The sequence below is a fragment of the Pungitius pungitius genome, chromosome 10, assembly GCF_949316345.1.
Source record: "Pungitius pungitius chromosome 10, fPunPun2.1, whole genome shotgun sequence".
NCBI lineage: Eukaryota > Metazoa > Chordata > Actinopteri > Perciformes > Gasterosteidae > Pungitius > Pungitius pungitius.
In genome coordinates, this window is record NC_084909.1 from 7618517 (window position 1) to 7645642 (window position 27126).

The window sequence follows — 27126 nt, forward strand, 5'->3', positions numbered from 1 at the left end:
ATGCTGTCCCCTCAATGCTAAACCCTGGTTGGATAAGGATTCAAAATTGGATATGAAGATGAAATCTGATGCATAGCTTCAGTGTTAAAACTGATAAAATAATTGCTGTCTGTGGTTCTATATGGACTGTGGCAATCATTTAGAAAAATAATAGCTTATATGGAAAAAAAGAACTAAACTAGTTGGAACTGTGAACTTAGTTCAAATATTTTGAAGTTTGAACTATGAACTGAACTAGTTCATTTTAAAATTTGTGAACTGAACTTTGAACTAGTGCATGTAGAAAGTGAACTTTCCCAACACTGTCGGCAACAATAAGAAGCCCAGGAGCGGAGCTGCTCCATGGTTTACCTGCTGCTCCTTTTAGCTCTTGCTCGGGCGTAGTAGGCCTCGTAGGATCTGGGTTTCAGCTCCAGGGCTTTTGTGGCAAACTCCTCAGCCATCCCAAAATCCTACAAGAGGAGAGGAATCAATAAATTAGTAAGCAATGTGATCCATTTCATCCTGGTTGCTTCTTTCACTTTGAGTTAATTGTAGTTTAAAACTAATGAACTAATAATCCAGGCTTTAGACGCGCACTGGGTAACTCCATTTGTAACAATTATTAAAAATCTATCAAAAGTTTTATACACACTTTCAAAAATGGAGCTTGTGGTTGAGAACTGGAAGTGTAAAAGTGATTCTTCGCTCATGTGAGAAAGTTCCTTTGTTTCTGGCAGTAAGCAGGTTGCTTATCAGCAGACTCTCTCCTACCGCCAGGTGTGACTTGACTTAAAACGCAGGACGGGCACTGGCAGCCGTTATCGCTGCTTCAAGGAGGGTTCTACGGCCTTTTAAAAAGCTTGATGAAAAGAAATCGGCTTCACTAAATGGTTGAAATGAACACAGACAAAGCTTCTATTGCCAGGAATAATAATTGGCAACAGAAATTCGAAAAATTAGGAAAATATGTTAACCAACTTGATAAAAGGTACACATTTATTTCAGTGGGAGCAGCTGGGTTTGTGTGCCACATTTTGTATGAATTTAAAATATTTAAAAAAGGCGTTTCTTCAGCAAATAGTAATATATACTGGTGCCCCATGACATTCATTACTTACTGACAAAAGACTTGTGAGTGAAACTCCTTGAATTAAAAGATCCTGCTGAAAACAGCAGCACTAATTTGAGGAAGAAAAAAAGTGTTTCTTGAGATGCTTACATTGGTTTTCCTGCGACAGCGGGAGAGATTGAGGTACAGCGAGACCCTCAGGTCTTTAAATGCCTTCAGGTCGTCGCCAAAGCCCTCTCTAGGAAACTTCCTCAGGGCGTACTGGTACCTCTGGGCTGCCTCCTTCATCTTCCCTTTCTGGAGGACACACGGAGGGCAAAAATGCAATGAAGGAAGATGCTCCTGCAAAGCTGTTGTGAGGCCTGAGTGGTCCCTTCTCATCAATCATACACACACATCAGAGGCAAATGACACACACGTATGTGCACAGCAGCCGGAAAGTTTGTCCGTTCTACCACAAGCTCGATCTGTTAAACGTTAGGCATCGATCACAGCTCCTTTGTTAGGTCGTGTGGAACGTACACATCTATTCATTTTACCGAGCTAGAAAGACTGGTTCACTTCACTGCTGTTCTGAATTATATTGTTGCCATTAAAAAAAAGCCTGACATCATCTCATAAGGTTACAATGAAATATTTAATAAAATAAAAGTTACCTTGTAAAGCAGGTTTCCCTCCTCCATCAGCTTCTGAAGCAGAATGATCAGGATGTCAGGCTTGGAAGTAGCCATGGCCCAAGCTGCGTTCCCTGTGGTTCGTGGAGGGGAAAGAGAGAAGTCGAGAGGCGTGTTGTGACGTGGTTGCAGGTGACAGAAGGTCACTGTATTCTCTGGTAAATGGTACAAGGTAAAGTTACCTAAAGATTGTACCTGATCGATCGTAAGGTGACGTTCTGTAGCCTTTTTTTTTATTGAAGGCAGTTAAAAAGGAGTTTGGAGGGAGAGAGTGAAAAGAGGTCATGCAAGAGTCGTCATTTGTTGTGAATCTATAGGGAGTTAAGTGTTTTTTCTAACTACATACTTGCGTCAACAGTAGAAACAGCATTGCGTATTGAGCAGTAAATGCATGCAATGAGTTTTAAACAGTGCTGAAAGAAAACGTTTGAGTTCTACCCATTCGTTTTCTTGTGAGACAGAGAGTACCGGAGACAAGCGCAGCCCCAGAGAGCTCTGTGAATGTCATTTAGGTGATCGGTCACATTCTTAAATTAGCCAAAGCAGAGCATGAGGGGGAAGCCAAATGGCCGACACACACAAGAGTAAAAATGAGCACAAACACGCAGGCTGAGCAGGGAGTGAAAATCAGCACTAAGTAGCACAAGATGCCAAACAGACCGAAGCCAGCGAGACGCGGAGGCCACACAGACAACAGAGCCACGCCGGGTTGCTGGTTCGCGAGCAAACGAACCCTTCACGGTAACCAGTGGATCTCACAGCCGCGCGCTTACCGAGCTTGGCCCCCTTCTTCAGCAGGGTCACCACCACCGACGTGTTCCTACAGCCGATGGCTCTGTCCAGAGGCCTCATCCCGCTGTAGTCTACATGCTCGATCACCGCGCCCCGCTCCACCAAATACTGGACCTGCAGGGGGAGCGGAGACCGTTGAGGGCCGTGTGCTGACAGTCACGAGCCGGCCTAATGCGCGCTAATGGCCGAAGGGACGCCCTCCGTTAAGGGCCAGACCAAGTACGGGGGGGGGGGGGGGGGGAGGTTCTGTGCACCACTGGTTGGCTGCTTACAATCTCTGCATCTCCGTAGAAGGCGGCGAGGTCCAGCGGAGTTCGTCCGTTTTTGTCCGTGTGGTCGACGACGGCGCCTTTCTCCGCCAAATACTGCACGACGCTCTTGTGTCCTTTTAAGCACGCCCATCTCAGCGGGGTCAGTCCCTCCTTGTCCATCGAAGTCAGAGATGCACCTTTTGAAAAAAAATTAAAAAATAAAACAAGACAAATGGCCATTAAATACTTCATATTAACACAATCTGCTCATTTAATCCACCCAGCCAACGCGGGCTGGGTGGATGTTCCGATGTTGGAGGCTCACCTTTGGACAGCAGAGACTCGACGGTGCTCAGGTGACCCTCGCAGGCGGCCACCATCAGCAGGGTCCTGCCCTGCTTGTCGCTGATGTTAATATCAGCGCCGTGCTCCAACAGCAGCTCGGCGATCTGGGAGACGGGGGAGTCGGAGGACATGCATCAAGCGGGTGCGTGAGCTCACTCGCTATCAGCCGGGGGCAGTGACGGCGCCACACACTTCGAGGAAGACGGCACAAAAGAGCGACTCGGCGTGTCTCACCTGCCAGTGTCCCTGTCTGACGGCGCAGAAGAGTGGAGACACCCCCCTCCGGTTGACCTGCTGCACCACCGCGCCCTGCTCCAACAGGAAGCCGCAGACCTCCGTCTTCCCGCGGCCGGCTGCCGCCGTCAGGGCTGAAGAGAAGACGAAGGACGAGCGGGTTCAGATCCGAGGTAGTTCTGACTTTTATTTATTTAGATCTGTGCAGAGGAGCACGTTGGTGACGAGATAAGAGTGGGATTTAAAGCTCCACTAAGCTGGAGCGGACACTGTATAGCGAGGAGATTAGTGAAAATAACAACATGTACAGTACACAGAGGCTTATTATGTACCCGGGCAACATCAAGGGTCTTTAATAACCCAAGTATGTGGAAAAGGAAAGATTTGGATTTCAATACTATTTGCAATCCTGGAAATCCTCCTTCAAAGACGAGTAGAGGGAAGCAGGCTAATGCTTGGTGGTAATTGAGTTTAAAAACTGCTTACCAAACTCATTAAAATTCTACTTCAACCTTCCGAGGATTTTACAGAGAGCTGAAAATCCAGTTGTTTTATGCATTAACAGACAACAAAGTCAAACAAATGTGCTAAACACACACTTTTGTATTTTTTTCCGAACAGTATTAACTGGATTTAATTGTTCCTAATTCACTTCTAGCAAAAAGAAGGGAAAAAAAAAAACTGTATTGGGGTCTGCGTAGAAATCAAAGACAGATTCTTGAAATGTTCAGTTCCAGTTAATGGGCTGCTGCTGGCGTGTGGCAGCAGATGGGCCGCTCTTAAATGAGCGCTGGTTGTCAAAACAAAGCGAGAGATCTTTCCGCAGGAATCGGAGCGGCTCTCGCATTCAACCTCGCAGAGAGTCGAGTTGCCGCCCAGCCTCCGAAATCTGACTGACATCATCCGTCTGGATGAGGAGTCACATGAGTTGAACAACGCAGGCCTCCATCTGCTCAAAAATATGGATACGCTCAGACGCAGCACAATGATTTTGAGAAGCTAAATTTAGATCCAGATGAAGAACAACATTAGCAGCACCCGAGTTACACTGAACAAACGATCAACACGAGTTGTTGAAGTTGAAAGTGAATGAATAACTTAATTATATTAAGTATAATTTGATTGCAGACAAAATTTCATTTACAAAAGGTATTAAAGGCAACGCTAAAACATTCATTGTTATTTGTAAAACGGCAAGTTTGCTCTGAATAATAATCAATAAGTAATTTATGATCAGCAGATAAGCATTGTTGACCTCCCAAATTTAAATTCAATTATCTGAAAGGTTTTTGATTACGTTTGACTGCGACAAGAAAGGAGCTCAATTTCCTGCAGGTCAAGAATTTATTTGGGAGCATTTATTTACAGGTAGTTCGGATGAAGACTCTTATCTTCAATACGCTGATAAATATATATCCAGTAAAAATGAAAATCTTTTTATCACTTAACACCGAGTTGGCTTCAGCTCCCACAGTAAAAAAAAAGCGGGTGTTTGTCACTTGATGTGAGAATAAAGAGCATATTCTCCCCAGGCACCTGACCATAACCTACAAATAGCTGCCTGGGTTAGCTCACGCTGGGCTCTTTTTATACAGAAGGAACACTTTACAGAGGATGAAAAGACCTCAATTGCATTTTATACTGCTCCCATTCGGAATGTTTCGCTATTTAAAATCAATTTCAACTATAGAATTAAGTGCAATACCTCTGGAATAATTATCAGTATTATATATATATATATATATATATATATATATATAAAAAATAAGACAAGTAGTGCTCACTGTCTCACTGTCTTGCTCAATTCCCCCCAAAATTGGGATCCTGTTTCAAATAAATGAAATCTCTTATCATGTATTATTGCCATGGTAACCTCTGACAAGAATAATGGCTACCATTATTGTCATTGGATGTTACATGATGATACATATTTGTTTTTTAGGTGCTGATCAAAATAACACAGGATGTTTTATTACCATGTGTACACCACAGGAGATAACAAAAACAACAACACTATCGTGAAATTAGACTTTTTAAAAGCTTACTCTTCTTTGACAAAAGGATCTGTTGATTTTTGCCTTGAGCCAATGTGTGTTCCCCTCAATGACTCGTGGCAGTTATTTACCTCTCTGTATCCTAAGAGAGGATTTTAAAAGATGGAGATCTCACAGATGTGCAATTCAATCCGCCTCTATTTAAACACAGGAGACAGTGGGTCCATTTGCATAGAGATGTAATACTCCATTGAATTTTAAATATGAAATACATCTTGACAGACACAGGTTCCTGGGAACTGTTTTGGAGAAAACGATGGATGGACGGTTCTGGAGGGGATATTGTAGCTATTTGTCAGTTTGGGTTTTCTCTGCGGCAGGTTAGATTATTAAATCTTCACGCTGAATGGTAAAACATCAAAGTGAAACTGAGATTTCATATCGTGCTCATTGTTTCTGTGGTTTGCCCCCAGCCAACATGAACCCAGTCATTTCTACTGTGGGTAGTGAACTCCTTTGCACCACTACATGTTACACACAGTACATCTGCAGACGGGGCAGGCTTTTTTTTCCCACCTCAAGCACCACCCAGCCTGGTTCTCGTTTTAAACGGCACATTTAGCCAGATGGGGCAGAAATATTTGAAAATGTGGTCGTGCCAAGGGTGTCGGAGTCACTTTGTTTCAGGTCAGCGGCGTTACAGAGAAGCTCAGCCACTTCCAATCGGTGGCTGTGATGTAATATAGAATCACCAAAGGAGACCTACAACGACGGGGCTGACTGTGATTTAACATCCGCTTTGTAAATAAAGCAGAGAGAAAACTTTGGTTATAGTCATGCCCAGGTTATATATCAGGTTTAGCAATGTGACTCAAAGCTCTGTATAAAATGTTTTTTATGTTTTCAGAAACATGAGCCGGAACACAGATTCCAGTGAAATCAGCAGAAAACACAGCAGCACAAGGGAATATTTTGACAGTCTGTCCCGGACTGTAACAAGGTCTGAAGTCCTGCAGGCCTTTGGCTGGACACAAGCACCGGTTAGCCACATTGTGGCTAAAAAGCCTGACCTACATTCCTCTAGCACCAAACCTTTTAGTGCTAAATCCAGCTGCCTTACAACTGAACATGAAGAGACTATTATTAAAATTCGCATTTTGCAAAAAAAAAAAGAAGAAAATCTATTCTGGTTTGTGTGTTTGGGAAATAAAAAAAGCATCAAGCGCAACTGTCGAACAAGAAGAGATACTATAAAAACATTCAGATCTTGAGTCTCAAAGCAAAAGCTCACTCTGAAGATGAGACAATCATTTCAAAAACATTCGCTACAACCCTGCATGTGTCTGAAGCGTCGATAATGTCAAAGAAATATGATGAGTACTCAAGTGAGAAAACAAAGCACCCTTGCAAAACAACAACATCTACGAACCCTGCCTCTCGCTTTGTTGTAGTCATCAACTTTAAAACAGGCAGTACCTCAAACTTCCCCTAAAAAGAAAAAGAAAAAGTTCCGCTAATCTCAACTAAATCTAGTGTATTATAAACAAGTTGCAATTCTTAAATGTTTATACCTATGTGCCACAATGCATGCAGCAGCTGGTGAAGTAACTTCAAAATGCCCAAACTGTTGGAAATATCTTATCAAAAAACACCAGGGGATACGAGAGCAGAAATCCAGCGGCATGCTGGGAAATGTTCCGAGGAAACGCTGTGTTGACCAGACCTCAAAGTAGAAACCCACATGAGCCACAATAAGTACTGCTTTTACCAAAAAGCAGAGGGGAACTCGGAACAGCCATAAAAGTGCACACGCGTTAGGGATGAGCATCACTTTGCAGGAGAGAGATGCACGACCCTCCGCTGCAGCGTGCAACAACGGCAGCCAGGTCCAGAATGTTAAAACAGCGGGCGATGATACAAGGGAGCCACGTAATGCAAAAAGATGGATGAAGGCATACCTGTCTCTCCCCACAGAGTGTCATGGCTATCAATTTGCACAGCATGCTCATTAGTCAACGCCAGCAGGCCTCTTGCAACCTGCCAAAAAGAAACTTTGGATTAATGGAATACTATTTCAGCATAAGATATCAAATAAATCTTCAAGAGGTCATACAAAATGATAATTTTGCGCTAGAATAGAAAAAAAAATGGGATACCGCTGGTTGAGAAAAATTCTTATAAATGAATCACGGCAGACTATAGGGACACTTGTTCATGAGCCGCTGTGAGGATTATGTGAATCAAGTGCAATCTGAATAATACTTTGACTTTAACAGGGTCTCTTTCAACATGTGGGTTGACAGCTTAACTTGGCTGAGTTCTGTTATTCTGAGCCGGGCCTCAGGATTCCATTCCAACTAATGAGAAGCCAAAATACACCTTAAGACTGCATCACACCTGGGCAGCGATCACTGAATCCTGCTTTCACACATCCACGGCTCAGACATAAAGTCATCTTCACCGAGCACAAGATGTCGTCAGATTATTTCTGGGATATTTTCAGGAAGGATTTTGTGAAAACCCCACAGGCAATGATAGCAGTGCTGTTGCATTGAAAGAAAAAGAAAAAGTATCTATATTAAATGTGGACTGCATTCATTGTTGTCTTATATATATCTATTTCTCTAGTCAGTTTCTGCATGTGGCGCGGATGCTGATTGAGTGCGAGGTCAAACATGTGCTCGTGTGGGAGTCAGACCTGCGTGTGTCCCATGCTGGATGCCGCTATCAAAGCCTGCTGCAGAGCTTTGTTCTTCAGAGCACAGTCCTCCTGCTGCCCCTCACCGCTCCATTCCAGCTCCAGCAGGTACTGGATAATCTCTGGGTGTCCTCGGAGAGCAGCGTGGACCAGTGCACACTGGCCACTCTTATCTACATGATCAACCTGGCGGGGAATACGACAGTTGGCTTCACCCGGGATAAAATAACAGAATATTTTAGTAGCATTTGGGTGCCTGTGTGTTCAGTTTCGATATTTTCTAACGTCTCTTCATTCATAAAGCCCGAGGGTGAACCAGCATGTGGGCTCCTCACCTTGCTGCCCCTCTTGCAGAGCAACATGACTATTCCCAGGTGGCCGGCTGCGGCCGAGAAGCAGAGGGGGTTCATGCCGTTTTCGGAAACCACGTCGACGCTGGCCCCGAACTCCAGCAGCAGGAAGGCGATCTCCTGGTGGCCGAGGTGGCACTGGACGCAGAGCACCGGCGCGTTGTTCAGGACCTCCGTGCGGTAATTCACGTTTGCCCCGCCGAGCATCAGCAGACGGCTCACCTGGTTGTACAAATGAAATGCAAACACAGACAGCTGGTGTTGGAACAATGTCATCAAAGCGTTACCCCCCTTATGCGCTGGTCTATTACAATAATAAATGGGGGGAGGAAGAAACAGACAGACATGCAATAGATGTGTGTAAAGAAGAGACCAAACTAGCAAGATGGAAAATAACAATGAAAGGATCATTCCATTAAAAAAGAAGAATCCCATGAATCTTCATGCCCATGCAGTTTTCCAATGGGTGACTTTGTGAACACCAGCTCCAAGGACCAATATAGATTGCAGCAGAATCTAAAGCTTGGATGCATTTGATGATCTCCACCTAATTTCTCTGCAAACATTTGTATTCCTTTATCTTCAGCTATTTTTTTCCTGCAAGCAAAGGTCAGACATCAAATGAAGTGGTCTCATTCTACCGAATGTAATCATCAGGCGTTATTCTCCTCCACGAAGAGGAAATCAATAATGAATGCTTAGTCAAACAGAACCTAACCCAAATGAGTACCCGACATCAGGAAATTAAATTGTGTATTTTTCCTTGGATCCAATACGCAATGAATTAAAAGCAACTCTCGCTTTTTCTCTGAGGACAGAACAAGGTCATTCTGCAAATGTCTCTATGAGTGATGTTGTCGTTATACGCAGTAACTGGCAAATGGACATTGAGGATGACAACAAGTGATGGAATACCACTGAAATACTATAATATGCTAAATAATTCAGCTTCAAGACAGAATACATCGTTGTGACATAATCTAGGACCAAGGCCAGATTTCATCAACTTCCCAAATTCCCTGCCGATATTTTTCCATTTCCGTGTAGCTTACACGAGAATAAGAATGCCTGGAAATATCAGATACAAATAAACGGTCACTAGATATATTACCTTTGAAATATTTTTAAACTACAAGCTATATTACATTTGACCAAAGATGCAAACAGAATGCATTGGCCTTCTTTTCCCATAAACTAAACATTGTGAATTAATTATTGTAACCCTCTTTTATCACTTACGTGCTTTTTTTCTGCAAATGTCTTTGCAGAAGTCTAGCTGCTGGGAAGAAACCGGATGAGTCGGTCTAGACTGGTGAGCATCCTTATAATGCTCGTCATGGCAGTTTGAAGAGTGAATCTGTTCTGAGCTCACGTTGATCCCCATAAGTATGTGTAAGGAACAGAGTGTGACATTTATTGTAATTCACGACTGAATTTGCCATCTGTGAAATTGGAAGAGCATTCAGGGAGCACATTTAAGCTTTTCAAATGTCACTAATAATACCACATGTAGAAATCAACCGTTTGAGTGGGATTTTAAGGTTTTAGGATTTTTTAGATTTTAGATAGAAGATTTAACTATCTAAATTAGCTTAACGGGAAGCAGATTCCAAAAGGGACCACCAATCAAAAAGGGATTGATTACAGTGTCTGTGCAGTTTTGAGTAGTCGGAACCAGGTGATGTTTCCTCTAATCAGCAACCGGGCTGATACTTGCGGGTGGAACGGACACACAAGAACTGGAGCAGAGCTGGAGGACGTCCTTACCTTGACGTTGGGCGTGTAGAGATTCCTCAGGGAGGCCAAAGCTGCAGAGAGGCCGTCAGCGCTGCAGCTGATCCACAATGCCTGCAGCACACTGGATGACACACCCGTTCTCTTACTCAGGCCCTGCACACACACACACACACACACACACGTACAGAAACACACAACAATATTCATATGAATGCAGGAACAAAATACATAAAGTCTCTTCTCATCTTGTGGCTTGTTCTCTGGTAAACTATGCTCCCAAATTAATAAGAGACCAAACACTGCCATTCACAGAAGGGATTTATTTCAATGAAATGAAGAGAGGAAGGTAGAGAGCCTTTGCAGCTGCCTTAGATGTACCTTGAAGATGTGTGCTTTGAGGATGTGGTGTCCCAGCTCCATCGTCTGCTGGCGATTAAGCTTCCCCTCTTGGCGGGAAAGCATGAAAGCCATTAGAGCGTGACCAGTCCTGAGCAAAGAAACAACAGAGACAATACTCAGCTACAAAGGAGATTAGGTAACAAACAGAACAGAATGACAGCAGAACACTAGGAGTTCAAAGTTTTCCTGTTGCCGTGGAGAAATGAGTTCGTTATTGTGTCTCGTCTAGTTTTTTTTCTTTCTTTTGCTTCAGAATAACCTTTTAAGCTTTTTTTTTTTTTGTTGCAGCATGTAGGTCTACCGAAGCACGTGGTGTTCATCTGCCCCACGCAAACATGGAACTGCTCATTAACGCTGGTCGTAAAGAGCACCTTGCCTTCAGAATACCCCCACTCAAAGGATGGGGAAAAATGTGTAAAACTCCTGGGTTCTCTATTCAATCTCCACTCAGGCACTCTGCCATTAATTAATGCCAAACTTCATTAAAAGGACATGCATGATTGCAGATCACTTTGATCTGGGAAGAATGATCTCTATTCGTGCCCTGGCACAGACAGAGAGGCAGCGAGGCAGGCTTTTATCAGCATCCTTTGCCAGAGTTGGATCCTTTGTTTTTTAATGACGGTGTTGGAAGGCTGAGAATGACCAGAATATGAAGCCGGGTTCTGGTCCATTTAGAAACACCAACGTGTGAGCAGAGGTGATACTGATGAGCATTGGGGGGACGGAAAAAAGAGAACGCCAAAATGACGTCATCCAATTTATTATTTGGGAATGACTGAAGTCTCTAATCTGCCTGAGGGGGCTCCAGAATTACAATTAGGTAGTATTACTAAAACAGATAAGCCCCGTCTCACAGGGCAAGAAGGGCACAGGAGGAACCCATGATAATGTTCTGCAGATTGAAGTTCCTCCTAGAAACTTGAGTGAAATTCACGGTAGATTCTGCATGCATTGTGTAAAATGTTGAGGACTACCGATCATTTTTCCATACAAGATGCAGAGAAAAAGGTGTCAAACGGTACGTGCCTGCACTGTAAAAAGTGTGTTATGATTACAACAAACACCTAGAACATCACAAAGCCAATGTCGACTCCAACATAATAATCATCCTGCATTATTGATGACAATGTTTGACTTATTCGCTATACAAAAACCTTCATTGTCAGCCTACTTTTCATGCAAAGTGTTGGCCATGATTTACATACAGTTAAAAACTCATTCAGAACCACAAGTAGAAACTTCAGGGACAAACAACATTGATAATTTATCACGAGTACTGCCGGCACATTCTTTGTAATCAAAGGGCTGAATGCTAAATAGCTGTAAGTATATTGTGATAAAAAGCCTCCTAGTTTAACTCAATTGGCCCACCGCAATATCTCCATCATCATGGCTGGATTTCTCCTTCCCTAAAGCTTGTTTGAGACCCAACTGAACAAAGACAAAGACGACTGACCTGGGGTCACACAGGAAGTCGGTGCTCTCTCCGTCCGCCCTCCACACCAGCCACTCCCTGAAGGACGGGTGGCAAAACATGCGCGTCTTGTCCCGCCGTCTGATGAGGAAGCACGAGAGCAACTCCATGCGTTGCTGGAAGTCCTCCCACGGCAGCTCCCCCCGCACGAAGACGGCGTTGACGGCCTGGAACAGCTGGTCGTCGGTCATCGGGTGCAGCGACGCCAGCGCCACGTTGAAGATGGGCAGCGAGCGCTCGAAGGCCGAGTTGGTCATGAACTTCATGTTGCACTGCAGCTGGTAGAGCTCGGCCAGCGAGACGGGCACCACTTTGTAGCTGGCGCTCTTGATCACCAGGTGACCTCTCTCGAACAGATCCAGGGTGAGCTTGAGATACAGGTAGGAGCCCTGGCTGCGGGAGATCAGGTGGCTGCTGAGCTTCCCGACCGTGACCGGGTCGGCCTTGCCGTTCAGGCTGATGTTGTTCATGATCTCCTTGCTGCCGTTGATGCGGTACTGGATGTACGCGTTGAGGTCGTTGCTGATCTCCGGGTTGTCGGAGAAGTCGTCGAGGGAGATCTTGGAGAAGGGCAGAAGGCTCGTGATCTCCTACGGATGAGACACGGTGAAGACAGTCAGCGACAAGCTATACTGCCTGTATTAATAAGAAAATGTACCAATTAAATATCGATACTCAGATAAATGATTCGTTCTCTGGTTCTCGTCTCTGCCATATAAATTGCATTTCTTATTGCAACAACAGACAGAAGAGCGGAATGATGGATTCATTAATGCCGATTTATAATCAGAGTCTTTGAGCACCAGGGGAGCAAACATGCTGAGCTATCAGGCCAAAGCAGACACCTGTTACAGTTGGAAATGTGGCAGTGAGAAAAAGAAAAAGGGGCAGGGAAAGGGGAGTATTAAGAGGCTGTATGGGATGGTGGGTGGGGGGCAACAATAACACTTCTGGCAGTCGTCTGAGCCAGAGCTCACATTTCAATCCATGTCCTGGAGTTTTGAGAAAGCAATGCACCTTAATCCTCCAACCTGCCGCCTGTCCGCGGCGAAAGAAAAACTGCCTGGCCGAGATAACACTTCACTCTTCCTCACCGTGACAAGGTACCACCAACACACAAATGTGACCACACTTGCACAGAATCGGGGAATCACACTGATTATAATCCACAAGGTGAGTGAAGTTCATCTTACCGATACGCCAGATATAGTTGCAGAAGGCAAAGGCCAATATCCTGAACCCATTTACCGCGCTGACATCTTATTTGTTTGCTCAAAGAACAAAACAAAAACTGTGACACCACGACGCAGAACTATGATGCAAACTGAGTCGTTTTTAGTCACGGATCCCAGTGAAGATCGAGTATTATGTCGCCTTTCCAATGCGATGATTCATGCTTTTTTTTTTATATCTCCTACTAATAATGAGACTTAAGGGTTCCGTTTGGTTTCTATTCCACTGTGTCAATCAGAGCCCACCTACAGAGCTGCACCTTCATATTCGTATTGTGTGCAGCCAACCGGGGCCTCCGGTAGAATGATTCCACTCCACAAACAGAGCCTGACGGATTAATAGAAGTGAATACATAAGAGCATGAATACAAAATGTCCCTGATACAATAAACTTATTTAGCATATCCAGAAAAGCTTCACACAAACCCAATAATAAATCTACGACTTACAGGATGGAAAGCAAATGGGCAGAACTTTTATTTTTTGTGAACCGCATACTGACGGCCACTACCTCGGCATGAGCATTGATAACTTGCGCTCTGGATGCCAGCTCTCACATTATAATCCCAGGCTCAGCGCTTCATCACAGCGAAGAAAATCAGATGTCATGTGTGCCTCGTCGGGCGCGTCGAAGCCTCAGCTATCGCCATCGTGAGCTCTACACAAGCGCGGGGCGGTCAACCCCGCGTCTCTTTACCGAAGCTCGACGGCTGACAGGGACTGACTGCTACGAGCGTGTCGCGCAGTGTCGATTCCTGGGTCACTGATACTTCCTCCTTGTGTGACGAGGAGGAGCAGCTTAGGAAAATCTTTCCCCCATGTTAAAAACATGGAGTAGCTTTGTTACTTTTCGCAATTGTAATTTGAAAGGATTCTTTAATTAGGCCGACATGAACTCTCCCTTTACACGAGCTAGTTCATTTAAAGTGGAAATGAGCTCTTCCTTACCAGTAAATTGACCCTGACAGTGACCACAAGCTTAAGCCAGGAGGGGAACTTGGCAATGATCTTTGTTACGAAGGAAGCAATGGTGTCTCCGTAGTCAGGCTTATGGAACTCTGCTTCGTTCAGCCCATCTATCAAGATGAGGTGATCCTCCTCTGGAATCCTCCGCTCTGGAAACACACACGCACACGCACACGCACACACACACACACACACACACACACACACAGTTCAATACCAGATAACGGAGTTGCTAAGTAGCATACTTGGTATTCTGGTGTTTTCATAAGCTTCTAATAATGTTACCATGCATTCTTAGACTATTTGCAAGATGCGGTGACTCTAATCTATGACATTGCAAATTCAATAAATACGTCCCATCTATTCAATTCAGTTTCCAATTTTGCAGAGCAGGTTCCATTTTTATCACATAATATGTTTGGGTTCAGTGCTCAAGGACACACGGGAACATGAATCACCCGATCCAATGACAAACAAAATCGGAAAACATAACAGCGGTGGCGCTACCTTTACGAAGGCTCGTTAGTGGCTCCAGGACCCCCCTGCGGAAAGCGGCCAGGGGGTCCTGCACACAGGAGCGCAGACTGAGCATGCTCTGGAGGTGGGGCTCTTTCAGCAGCATCTCCCGGTACGCGCTGAGCTGGTGCGCTCTGCACAGCAGGGCAGCGATACTGTGCACAAACTCTGGTACTAGGCATGTGTAGGTGTTATCCGCCTGGCAGTAGTGATAGGCCACCACCTGGAGCACAAAGGGAGGAGAGAAGCACAGATAAAGCCGGGTTATTTCCCACTGAAGGAGCATTCAAAACATGTCAGAGCGATAAATGTTATTCAGTTTCGGCATTAGCAATGAAAAATATTCAAAGCTGAGAACGTTCCGTAACCTCAAAGCATTTGCAAAAGCCAACTGCCTCGGTCATTAAAAACAACATTTTGTGAATACAGCCTTGAATCTCATGCTCTCATATTCCTACCACCCACCGTAAAGCCACATATTGCCCTTTAAGCCAAGTTTAAAACAAAACTTTACAAAAGAGGATGAAGTAATTGGGCAAAAGCCAACCACCTCAAAAAAAAGGAGATCGTAGATCCCAGGTGGAGCTCCAAAAGGAGGGATCATGCGTGTCTGAAGTTAGGTTGCTGCAGTCTTCAAAGGAGGTCTGATTTGGAAGCAAAAAGGAAGGACAGGGATCGGGGAAGAAGCAAAGAGAGATGCCCTGGGGACGTGTGACTGTTCTAATTACAGTCCAACCTGGAGGAGCTGACACACTTCGAAGATCAGCGAGAGGAGGGTCAGGTGACTCTGCTGCTGCTGCTGCTGCCTAGATCCATCAACAAAGACGACCAGCTGCTGGAAATATAACCAACCAAAGCAACTTTCCTCTTCAGCCGAACCACAGTGCCATGAGAGCATTTATTTCTATGTCCTACATTTGTAATGGACTAATTGTACACCACAATAAATCAGCACTTTGGCTGCATGCTGTTCACTGTGATTTAGAGATCCATAAGATTGATTATACCACACTTTGCGCACCAATGATGGCCGTGGTGCTCAAAGAAGGAACACCGATACAAACAAGTAATTACAAATTAAACACTGCAGTTGGAGCTACATCTATGGCACATTTAACCAGTCTGGTCACAGAAGTAAGTAGCTCAGTGAGTATTTAACCAAATCCAAATACACAAGCAAAGGAAGTAAATGATTTTTATAGTAAGAAAATATCCCAGGACTGTCATCCATATCCACATAATCAATTTAGCTGTGACCTTTAAAGAAGACCACATGACAAAGAGACTGCAGTGACCATTAGTGTACAAGTCATGTAGACTACTGCCTCATCAATAAGCAGTAAGCATCTCAACAAATATGATGCAACACCCTGCGGTGCACCTGCAGCACGTCGTGTAGCGGAACTGAAATGAATCTGCTGTTGAGAAACAACGCCTAAAACGCGCATCTGAAATAGGATGCAGATCTAACATCGCAATGGCACATAAATTGCAATGGCCTCACTAGTGAGAGAAATTTCAAGTCACTGATTAAAAAGAACTGACAGACCTTGACAGGAGCCGCTCCGTGCATCAGTATTCACACATCACTGAGTGCCTGTTGGAAACACTTCACCCGGCGATTGGCTTGAGGGATAACGCTTGGGTTTATTAGACATTTGGATGAGCCTCAGTGGCGTTGAGTCAAATGTCTGGTGCGTGCAGTTCAGCCCTCACATTGGCAAAACCAAACTGTACAGTAGGTTTGTCAAGCCCCATTTCACCCTAAAGCAGGTGTCCACGGTGGGGCGAGAGGTCTAAGTGAAGGTGTCTCCGGGACACCGCGGTGTAAGCAGTCCTTTTCAAAAGCTCTGTCACTCATCCTACTATCACAAAGGTATTCAAAGGCAGTGCATCCAAAATATTCTCGAAAACGCGAGTGGCCCACAATCTTCCTTCATCTCGGTCTTGCATGGACAGGTCTCTACCTGAGGCCACTGCTTCTCAAACCAAACGGGCATGTGATATTAAAGGTCTCTGAGAGACCGATGGCGCCGTCCTCTTTCATAACCTCAGCGACAACCCATCCATATTTCGTGGGCTGAATATCACACAGACAAACAAACAAACAGCAATAAATCATATTCAAACACATATAAACCTAAATCAACCGAGCTCAGCCGGTATCAGGCTTCTGAAGTGCATCTCATACATACTAAAAGAAATTCAGCACACATCTTTGTAATAAGGGAGGATATCACCAGCGACCATAAACAAAGGGACTTCACAAAGAGTAGATTTATTACGTCCCCATCCGCAGGAGACGCCTGTGCATTTGTTTCAATAATGATGGATTCATTATCATAACAACACTTTGCTCTACAGTGTCATCAACCCCTTTCCTTTTCTTTTTTTGGAGTGAAGCCGACTGACGTTTTGTGGATGGATCGCCATCCTAAAGGGCAAGCGGGAGCATTTTCTTGCCAATCGACGCTGCGATTTCCCCCCTGAGAGGCTTTATCGGCCCAAGTTGTACCTTTGCGGCCAAGCGCTTGACAGCCCCGTCCCTCCGCCGCTGCATCTCGGGGGTTCCCGGGCAGCTGTTGGTCCTCAGCGTGTTGGTAGCACTGGACGGTGGAGTGGGTTGCGGGGGCTGGCTGAGGGGGAGTTCTGCACTCGGTCCCCCGACACCTGGAAGACGCAGTCGCACGCTTCGTCAGCTACGTGCTAAATCAAGCTGCATACTTTATTTTTTGATGCATTAGGTGCATTGGTTTGTTGTCGTGCAACGAGCTGTGGTAAAGGAAAGACTAGCTGTGAAATGGCTGACCTTTCGGGGAGGCACGAGGACTGTTGGAGGCTATCTGCCGCATTCTTCCCCCGTGGCAGCTCAGTGCCACTAGCCGGGAGACAATGGCCGTCTTCCCGAAGCCCACGCTGCCCACCACCACGGCGCCGTGGTTCTCTGCGGACTCGCCGGCCTTCAGGACATCTTCCAGCTGCTGAAAGAGCCAATCTCGGCCCACGAACACAGAGTCTGTGGTGATGCTGGGCACCTCGAACAGCAAGGGCTTGAGCATGATGTCCACGGGTTTGTAGGGAGCAAAACGAGCTGAGGGAGAGTGGAAAAACATTCAAGTACAATTTCTGTCGCTGTTACTCGTACAAATGCCAAAATATTAAGTCAGTCTCTGCTTTTTAGAGGAAGAAGTGGCACACGCCTCTGATTATTCTTGGAATTAATCTCATGCTCTTTGTAGATAATGGATTTTTTAAGGTAAATTTGGAATACTGACAACTTCTAACTGATGCTGGGTTTTAGATCAGCCTTAATTTATCCCAGAGGAATCATATTGTTCGCACTTCAAAGACAATCGTAATACATTGCCAAATACAGTATAAAGTATAAACCTATGGAATACCATTTTATAAGTGTTAAGTGTTTTTCTTCCAGAATATGCCATGAACTTTGCATAAAAAATCTTGGTTGTAGTCTTAAAACCAGATCTTTTGTCCACTGTTAATTCTGTTCATGTTAATTTGAGTGGAATCTCAGTGTAAGTGGACTTTGAGGAGAACTCTCTGCATTGTCCCCCTCAGCGCTCTTTGGATCTCAGAACACTTTATTCACTTCACAGCTCTGATCCTTGAATCACTAATACCAACACCGTGACGTTATTGTTTATCGGCACTATGAACAAGGTCTCAGGTCTTTCAAATCAAATGCACTTAGAAGTACTATCCCATTTAAGCTGTTAGATAATGTATGCAATACAGATCTATGAGAGGTGTAAATTAACATATACATAATAATCATTCTTCTGGTTAGCTGCTTTTGACCTGACCTGTGAGGTACTGTGGTGCCTCCCATCCATACAATGACAGAAAACCAGATACATGCATAAACATGCATACATGCAGCATGGAACAAAATTTCCCTCTGAACGCCGACGTTTAAAAATGGTTATAAATGTATCCACTGAGATGATGCTTCCGTATCAGCAAAAATTAAGTAAAAGTGGAAAAGAAACAGGACATTTGTTGAACACACAGCCAAATAGCTTGACTAACTGATATTAAATTATTCACATTCTCATCAAATATTCCCTCTGTGGGATATATCTGATTGAGGCAGAGGTTTCAAAATATATAACCAGGATAAAGGCTAGCGAAGCAAGAACACACATCTGAAGAGCTAAACGTGTGCTAGAAAACACTTTGACAGTTAAGCGTTAATATGAATCAATGTAGAAATATTTTAAATGGTTTGAAATGGGACTTAAATGCACTGGATAAGGAAATTAAACCAGGGCTATGTTTAAATCCTGACTTTTGCCTGTAAATTAAGGGTTATTACATCAAGCTAGGATGAACCATGCATGAACTGTAGTTTTTTTTTGTTCCTAACTTAACAGCATGAATAGCTACAATTCCTAGACGCTTTCCTACACTACCTCATATGGATGTGAACACACCAAACAGCATTAGAGCTGAAACACTGCACTTTATCCTTACAGCTACTGTCACTTTTTTTATGACAACGCCACCTTTTGCATTACAACTGACAAAAGAACATACCCTTTTTTTAAATGAGCACTATCTCAAATGAAGGGATGGGTTATCAAACTGTTTAGCTCGACACAGCGATGGCTGCACAGCGGAGTCACCTTTAGAGTCCTGAGGCGGCCTCCCTCCGGTGTTATGCCACGGCAGGCGGATGGATGTCCGCAGGGGGGTGTTGCGCTGTTCATCGAGAAAGCTCAGGTCTTCCAGCTTTGTGGAACTGGTCGCTGTGGAGAGAGACGGCAGACACTTGGTTCATTTCAACCAGAAACGGTGAAGCGAAAAACACACACGGGGGGGGGGGAAAACGCCGTGGCACATTTGGCGTCTTTGAGATAGGCGAGTGAAGGAGATGTAAGCGAGTGAAGGAGATGTAAGCGAGTGAAGGAGATGTAAGCGAGTGAAGGAGATGTAAGCGAGTGAAGGAGATGTAAGCGAGTGAAGGAGATGTAAGCGAGTGAAGGAGATGTAAGCGAGTGAAGGAGATGTAAGCGAGTGAAGGAGATGTAAGCGAGTGAAGGAGATGTAAGCGAGTGAAGGAGATGTAAGCGGGTGCGCTGTGGCATCAACAGTTTGCTGGAGGCTGTGTGTGCAGGTACCAGTTCACTGTAGCAAAAGGAACACGGGTCTCCTCAAAAAACAACACAGACGTCCCCGTCTTTTCTCTGATTGGAGCCGACAGCTACAGACGACACGGCAGTGAGCGGTCGGTCCGCACAGAGACTCCCAACGGAGCTTACAAATAGGGGAAGATTACCTGTGTGGTTTTTTTCAACTGTAAGTCAACTCTGCATATGGACACCTCTATTAGCCAGGGATTACAAAACAATGCGACGTCCTATTTGAAGTACGGGGCTCATGGTCGAAACGTAATGAAGGTCTGTCTCCCATATGCTGAAGAGCAGAATCACAGCCTCTGCTTTCCACTTTATCAGCCTGAGCTGCGAGAGACTGTCACAAACACTCTTCTTTTCACTCCCTCTCTCCCCTCACTTGGTCCCTAACTTACTCTCTGGAATGCCCCACTAATTAAAAGCCATCTGCTGACAACAGAGTAACCGAGGAAGCTGCCACCAATACAACTTTGCCTGGAATGAAAGACGCCCCTCGCGGCCGCTTCGACCGCAAAAAGGGGGTCGGGCGCCCTCTCCGTTAACTAGAATGGAGAGAGTGGAACTGTTAACAAACAAAGTACAGAAAACCAGAAAGGCCAACTCATCAAACCCGATTCTACAGCTACTTACGTCCAACAGCGGCGCCAGGAGGGACAGCGGGCTTTTCTCCCGAGGGGACTTCCGTGTCCCCGGCGTGCAAACGGGGACGGCGAAGACCCTCGCCTGAATCTCTCGAGTGCTGCCTGGAGCAGAATGAGCTCACTGGGGGCCCGAAAGCGATCGCTCTGCCCCAGCATTCAACAGCCCCCCCCCCCCCCCCCCTCCCCTCCCCTCCTCCCCTTCCAGCGCTCAACCTGTCACAGCATCCGAAGCATTAGGAACTCGCCCAAATGAATGAAACGCTTTCCGAAATTGGGAAGCAAGTGACAGAGGGTGAAAAGGGGGTGAATTAGAGGGAGAATAAATGGAAAAGGTGAGAGATTTAGTCTCCAGAGGCTGATTACGGTTCATCACGGGCAGCTCCTGTACTATTAATGTGATCCTGAGTGTGGTAGGGTGAGGGTACAGGGAAAGGCTCACGTTATGAGAACAAATGGGCGAGGAGGTGGACAGAAAACTCCCCACTAATCACCTCATAAGCCCAATACCAACACGAGGACCAAGGGAAGGGGTCCGTCTATTTTCTCCTCCTGCAGTTCCAAAGCGATAACTCAAGAGTCGCACTGTAGCTCATTCTTCACCAGGCACATCTTTTTTTTGTGCCCTTGGGGTCGAATGAGCAACGCCTGCAGGTGATCCTCAGTTTGACGCGCTTAAGTAGTATCAATGAATTCACTCCTCCACGTCTCCTGTTATCCTCGATTCTTTCAGGGCCAAGGCTTTTCCACAGGAGGCCTCCATATCCAGCAAATCCCACTCTTCAATTATTTCTCCTTCTCCATTTCTTTTCCTATTCTCACATGTCTTTGCTCATCGATAAAACGTACATTTGATACCTTGAAGTCTAAGCCTGCAATGACTTTGAAGATGTACAAATGTGTCAGACTGCATTCTGATGGAAATTTTCCTTTTTTTCCCCCCCCAGGCAGGTCTGCCCTTTGAAAACTTTCAGTCCTGCTTTTCCCATGACACAGCAGAGGAAGCCACCCTTCTGCCCCCCTTCTTGCCTTTAGTGGACTTTTACTCCTTACTCGTGGATACAATCAGTATTCCCATCCCGATGTACATCCTGTTGGGACATTGAATGAGGAGGAAAATTATATATTTTTTTTTTTGTAAAGGCATTAACAGTGGGGAAATTTGAATAACCTCAGGTATGCAATACACTATATACTGTATGTATGGGCTTTTACTGTGAAAAGATTTTGTCAAGGTTCGAGGGAATCATCAAAGTTTGTCTTCTTAGTTCAGACCGAGGAGCCTCCGTGTCCTATTGTGTACTGAATATGTCCATTTTTCGCAACATGATAGGAGGGGATTTCACTGCATAATATCCATATTCGTATGGAAGTATTCATAATAAAAGTAACGCATTGAAAGAATATATTTTAAAACACGTGCATTAAGGCCTTAAGGCTGGGAGTTCTGCAAATAGGAAGAAATTATAAAATAATTAAAAATATAAAAAACTATTATAATATAATTATAATGTTTATACACATTTTTGTTCTCGGCCTTGTCAGAATTGCTTTAAATTAAGATGACTGAGTGCAAAGTTGAATTGTAAGTGGCCTGCTCACAAACGTGGCTTGTTACCATAGAAACTTAATAAAAAGAACTCCAGCTGCAATGGTCCACTTTTGTGACGAATTAGTATGTAAAATGTTCACCGGGATGTTCTGTGTCGAATTTTTGGTGCTGTGCTTTGATTATGAAGCCCTGTTTTCCCTCTGCAGCTTGCGCAGGAGACTTTATTTCTTGCCCAGAGATAAGCTTGCATTAGATTACAGTTTCTAATAAGTGCTGGCAACAGGGTACACCCGGAGCTATATGCATGTCAATATTTGGTCACAAACCAAAATATTGGACAAATTAAAATCTGACCGCAACATAAAGACTTAATGCACCAAACAAAGTTCTGAAAATGTACTCATGAACTTCTGTAGAAGCTTTCATGGCAATCTCTCCAACGTGTGTTGAGGTATTTCAGTCCGGCCCAAAGTGGTGCAGCAGCCAACCGGCCTACCGACAGACAGGGTCAGGCCGACAGCGTGGCTAAAAGCCTACACTTGTGAAATAACTATAATTTTACAAACATAGAAGCACGGCGGAGAGAGAGTAGCCTGGGCGTGCACAACAATATTCAAAGCCGTCGGAACCGCTCAACACCTACGGGGTAATACAGTTCTATCTAGAGGGGTGCTGTCAATCAAACTGATGGCTCCGTGGCTGCGGAGAGTCATTAGCTTACGCTCTGTCCCTCTGAGCTGAATCTTTTGGCAGGTTTTGATCTATCAAGGTAATGCCACTGAGGACAATCTTGAATGGGTTTTCAAAACGGATGCTGATTGATCTCAGTAAACAGGATTATTTTACCCCGGGCTGTGACACAGATGCACCGACAATTCTCTGTGAGCGCATATTCCAAAGACGTCAGCGAGGGAGAGAGCTCGCCGATACGAAAGGAGTAAACGGTTTTTCTTTTTTGCTGATTATTTTACGTCGCTTGCTGAGAAGATCATCGTCTACGCGAACCCAGGCGCAGAGGAGCGCTCCATGGCCACCGGAGGACACCACGAACCACTAACAAAAACAGGAAAGATGCTGCACGGTCCAGCGATTACAGGAGACAATATTGTCTTGGGCACCGGCAGAGACACGAGACATGAGATGTGAGCTTATCAGATTAAACACATCGTGCCGTCCTGTAGCCGTTCTAGAGGGGGACTACAGCATGTTGAGTCTAAATAAGCCATAATCTTCATGTTACAAGACATGACTTTTTATTTTTATTTTAAAAGCTTACTTTCCGACCTTCGCAGACATCATTGAGTCATTGTTCACACAGACCAGGTGGAGATGACCTTAGTCCTTCTAACAAAACACAGATGAGAGCCGAACCCAAACCTTACCGTGTCGCTGTTCTCAGGAGGCTTTTTCTAAGGTGAATAGCGAATCCTTGAAAGAGCGTTACATAAAATATCCCAGAGCGTGAGTTTTTGCCAGAGGAGCAGGGGATATTGGGAGTAGAACATTTTCCCTCAGCATGGCTCTAACAACAAAGCTCTGTCGAATAGCAAAGCAGCACAGATGCAGTTTTGCAACCTTCCTAAAGCAGAGAAACCCCACACTCAAAAATGCTTGATAACAATTACCTTCGTATTACCGTTATATTATGAAGAGAGTAAGACTTATATATCCAGTCTCTAGGTCTGTTTAAACATAAACTCTTCCCTATAGAGTTCTGCACCATATTGAAAAGGAATAAGAATCGGCCTTTAATCAGATATTAATGAATCAAACATGGCGATTCCAACATTTCATATTTTTAAGAAATAATAAATGTAATGTTTGGAGAGGGCTCTCAGCAAGCCTTTAATACTGGACTGTAGACTCAAGAGGAAGGTTCGAGTTAAATGTTTGCTCCAAGGACATTAAGAAAGAAAAAATGAAGTTCAGTGAAGCCCAAGAAATAGCTTTGTTGGGCCTTCAATGTGTCCCACACAGCCGTGAGCGTAATACATATGTGGTCAATTACTAGCTTTGAACCAAGGACATTCTATAATAAATGTGTGGGGTTGCCGTCGTTACAACTTTAATGATTACTCATACAATATGGGAGAAAATATTCCCCGGTGACGAATTGTGGCCGAGATATCGCCTCAGAATACCAACTAATGGTGAAATTACAAACTGATCCCAAAGAGGCATCAGAATTCAGCTCCGTAAGCAGTGACAGGTGGTACAAGCCAACATTTGTGCAACTAAACACAGCAAACGCAAACTCAACACAGAGCTGCTGAATTCATGCGACCGTTCAGGGACAAGCTGCAGTAGGAGTGTGTGTGTGTGTGTGTGTGTGTGTGTGTGTGTGTGTGTGTGTGTGTGTGTTCCCCAAGGCAGTGCAAATGACCCTTTTCCACAAAAAGTCGACATTCCTTCTACATACATAGTTAACATTCTAGAGCCACCACTTTACCCCTGTTGATTGGCATGAGAGACAGATGGGCCAAATCCACTTTGCCACTACGAAGATTCAGCCTTTGTGCACCAACTGAGCTAATGCAGGCGGGCCGATACGTCGGTATTACAATACGTAGTCAATCAATATAAGACAGTTTCAATTAGATGGATGAAATAATACAAACATTTCATATTTTTGCAATGATCTATCCATTTATCTATATCTATAAATATATATAGAAATCTATATATATTAATATATGTGTTCCAAGTCCAGCAGAGAACACGTCACTTCATTAGCCGCTACTATTCTCTTGAAAAAAAAGGAATTGAGACCCACAGTAAGAGCGATCGCGATCGCCTCACACCTAGATCCTGCTTCATAACAGTCCAGTATACGGTCACTGCCCACTTCACACTAATACGCCTGTGGAACTCATCCTGCATATTATCCTCTATCTGTCACCAAGACCCTGAGATACCTGACCGCATTTGGAGCAGGTAGATCAGAAAGTCGTTGTGTCATTTAATTGTAATGATCAGGGACAAAGAACAATGGAAAATAGTCACAGAGGTAGTGGCACTTGGCGTGAGACCATTGATGATAAATGTTTTCTCATTATTTTACTGTGGGTCCTTCCTGCTTCTGTAAGCTTCATTATGATCTTTTTTTTAAAATATAATACCCTTGAGCATCCACTGAAAACAAGCACTATTGCCTTAAATAAAGTTGTCTCACCACATCCTTGATGTGTTCTCTCTCTCAAGGCTTCGCCACACAGCATAAAACCTGAGGTGTGATTTCTGCAGGATCCCTGGAGGGCAAAGCTGCATAACTATGACGTCGGACAATAAACATATGGAGCTCACGGGGACACGTGCACACAGGCTCTCACACACGAACCAACGCGCGTTGACAATCAAATATGTCCTGGTCCAATGGCTTTGTGAGCTGGTGTGCGCCTGTGCCATTCGGCTTTATGTCAGCTTGAAATAATGATGAGGTGTTAAAGGTCACGGACTTCAGAAACGTTAGAGGGCATCTGTACAGCATCTGTACAGCCCAGTGCCATGTGCCACGTTATGTTTGCAATGCGGGCACAGATTCAACGAAAAAATAACGTGTGTGATATAAATAAAGTGTCACGAAGTGTGTGGTATGTGTACATGCATTTTATATTACCAGACACACCTGTCCTACCTCTTAAACCCATTGCATTTTACTCTCTTGGCTTTAGAAAAATGTAACTTCTAGGACAACCGTCAGCACATAAAAGAATTACGTCTTACAAATGGTCACGGATTTCAGACAGACAAGTGTGATGTACATAAGTTCATCTAAACTCGACTTAAGTCTGTCGTTATCATGGAGTAGAAACACACTGTAGAATCAGCAGACAGTGTTTAGTTACTGAATTTCATCCAGGTCGAACCCAAGGGAGGCATATTTTTGCAGGTGCATTTAAGCACACTGGCAGCTGCGGAGTAAAACACTGTTGTATATCTAAGCCCCAAAATAAATACATAAAGAAAACCATCATCTCCTAGCTAGAAACTAATACATGCATGTTGAGGGACATGCTACTTGGTCTGATGTCGGCTTTGATCCTCATGTTTTTTTTGATACATCTGTCTAGAGGGTGTTTGTTTTATTTTTGTGGACCAACTTGACGTTTCAATGATTCCTCCCCCCCCCCCCAGTTTCCCCTTGCTTTTGTAATTTCCCATGACTTAGAACTCGCCACTGAAATGATCTGCTTGTATAATGAGCTGTGATTAAGTTCATCTGCTCGACAAGCTGTTACCCTCACCTCCGTACAGTCTTCATCTTCCTCTGAAGAGAGCTTCATTTATCTGTTGCACCACTTTAGACACCGTCCACGCTCCAGTATGCCACTACAAAAACAAGCTAACAAAAGGTGACATGAACTCATGTCACCTTTGCTTATTTTGCTGTTACTTCTAGTGTCCATTCAGCCCAACGACAAGCCACGTGTGCAGCATGTTCCCCTGGGTACCGAGTACGAGTTGCACACTACATGGCCTGTGATTTCACACTTCATTTACACATTAAAATCCAACAGCTGCCCCTTAGAGAAGCCCCCCCCCCCTCCAGCACAGGATCACAAACACTAGTTCAACCAAGTCAGTCAGTGAGGGCTTTAGTTTTAAAGGAAGATGTTAAACCCGCCGCTGCGTGAGTTACATCAAGAGGGTCAAGGTCAGAAGCCGTAACAGCAAAAACGGAGGGAGGCAGAGTGGGGGGAGATCTGGGAATGGAAGAGGGGGGGGGGGGGGGGGGGGCGAGAGAGGGCTGCGGAGGGATATCAACAACTGTGACAGCTGTGTGGATACGGCGGGCTGAGCCATAACAGGGAGGTTCCAGGGCAGGAATGCAGAACAGATCGGCCAGGCAAAGGTTTGCCCGTAGCTTTTGAAATGGGAGGCGGGGCCGACGCGCATTATACAACAGCTGCCTAATCCCAAACCTCTGCTCCGGTACCCCGATACGCAACGAAAAGCCCAAAACTGGCTTCTGAAAAACTACACATGGACCCAGGCTTCCTCCTGCGTGTGACCGCCGCTCGCTCGGACTCTGACGCGGCCTCAAGGCACCTCGAAGGACGTCGT

The 27126-nt window shown here is 44.7% G+C and overlaps 1 protein-coding gene and 1 long non-coding RNA gene across 5 annotated transcripts in view; one reads left to right on the forward strand and one right to left on the reverse strand.

The window, feature by feature from the left end:
* Window positions 1-27126, reverse strand: part of tanc1b (tetratricopeptide repeat, ankyrin repeat and coiled-coil containing 1b) — an 83742-nt gene that overhangs the window by 3114 nt on the left and 53502 nt on the right. For 3 of the 4 annotated variants that reach the window (XM_037489147.2, XM_037489148.2, XM_037489146.2), the window contains exons 8-26: window positions 19363-19485; window positions 17526-17807; window positions 17232-17386; window positions 14708-14939; window positions 14183-14349; window positions 11985-12592; window positions 10505-10613; window positions 10157-10279; window positions 8375-8611; window positions 8040-8225; window positions 7300-7378; window positions 3348-3481; window positions 3094-3217; window positions 2790-2965; window positions 2499-2631; window positions 1921-1950; window positions 1708-1799; window positions 1202-1348; window positions 352-452 (exon numbers count right to left, since the gene is read on the reverse strand). In XM_037489147.2, coding sequence (XP_037345044.2) covers window positions 352-452; window positions 1202-1348; window positions 1708-1799; window positions 1921-1950; window positions 2499-2631; window positions 2790-2965; window positions 3094-3217; window positions 3348-3481; window positions 7300-7378; window positions 8040-8225; window positions 8375-8611; window positions 10157-10279; window positions 10505-10613; window positions 11985-12592; window positions 14183-14349; window positions 14708-14939; window positions 17232-17386; window positions 17526-17807; window positions 19363-19485 — 3238 coding nt within the window. The remainder of the gene's footprint in view (window positions 1-351; window positions 453-1201; window positions 1349-1707; window positions 1800-1920; window positions 1951-2498; window positions 2632-2789; window positions 2966-3093; window positions 3218-3347; window positions 3482-7299; window positions 7379-8039; window positions 8226-8374; window positions 8612-10156; window positions 10280-10504; window positions 10614-11984; window positions 12593-14182; window positions 14350-14707; window positions 14940-17231; window positions 17387-17525; window positions 17808-19362; window positions 19486-27126) is intronic. The other variant, XM_037489149.2, reaches the window with a different exon arrangement.
* Window positions 3407-6513, forward strand: LOC134132818 (uncharacterized). Its single transcript, XR_009956997.1, has 2 exons — window positions 3407-3520; window positions 6249-6513. It is a non-coding gene; the product is annotated as an uncharacterized LOC134132818 (long non-coding RNA).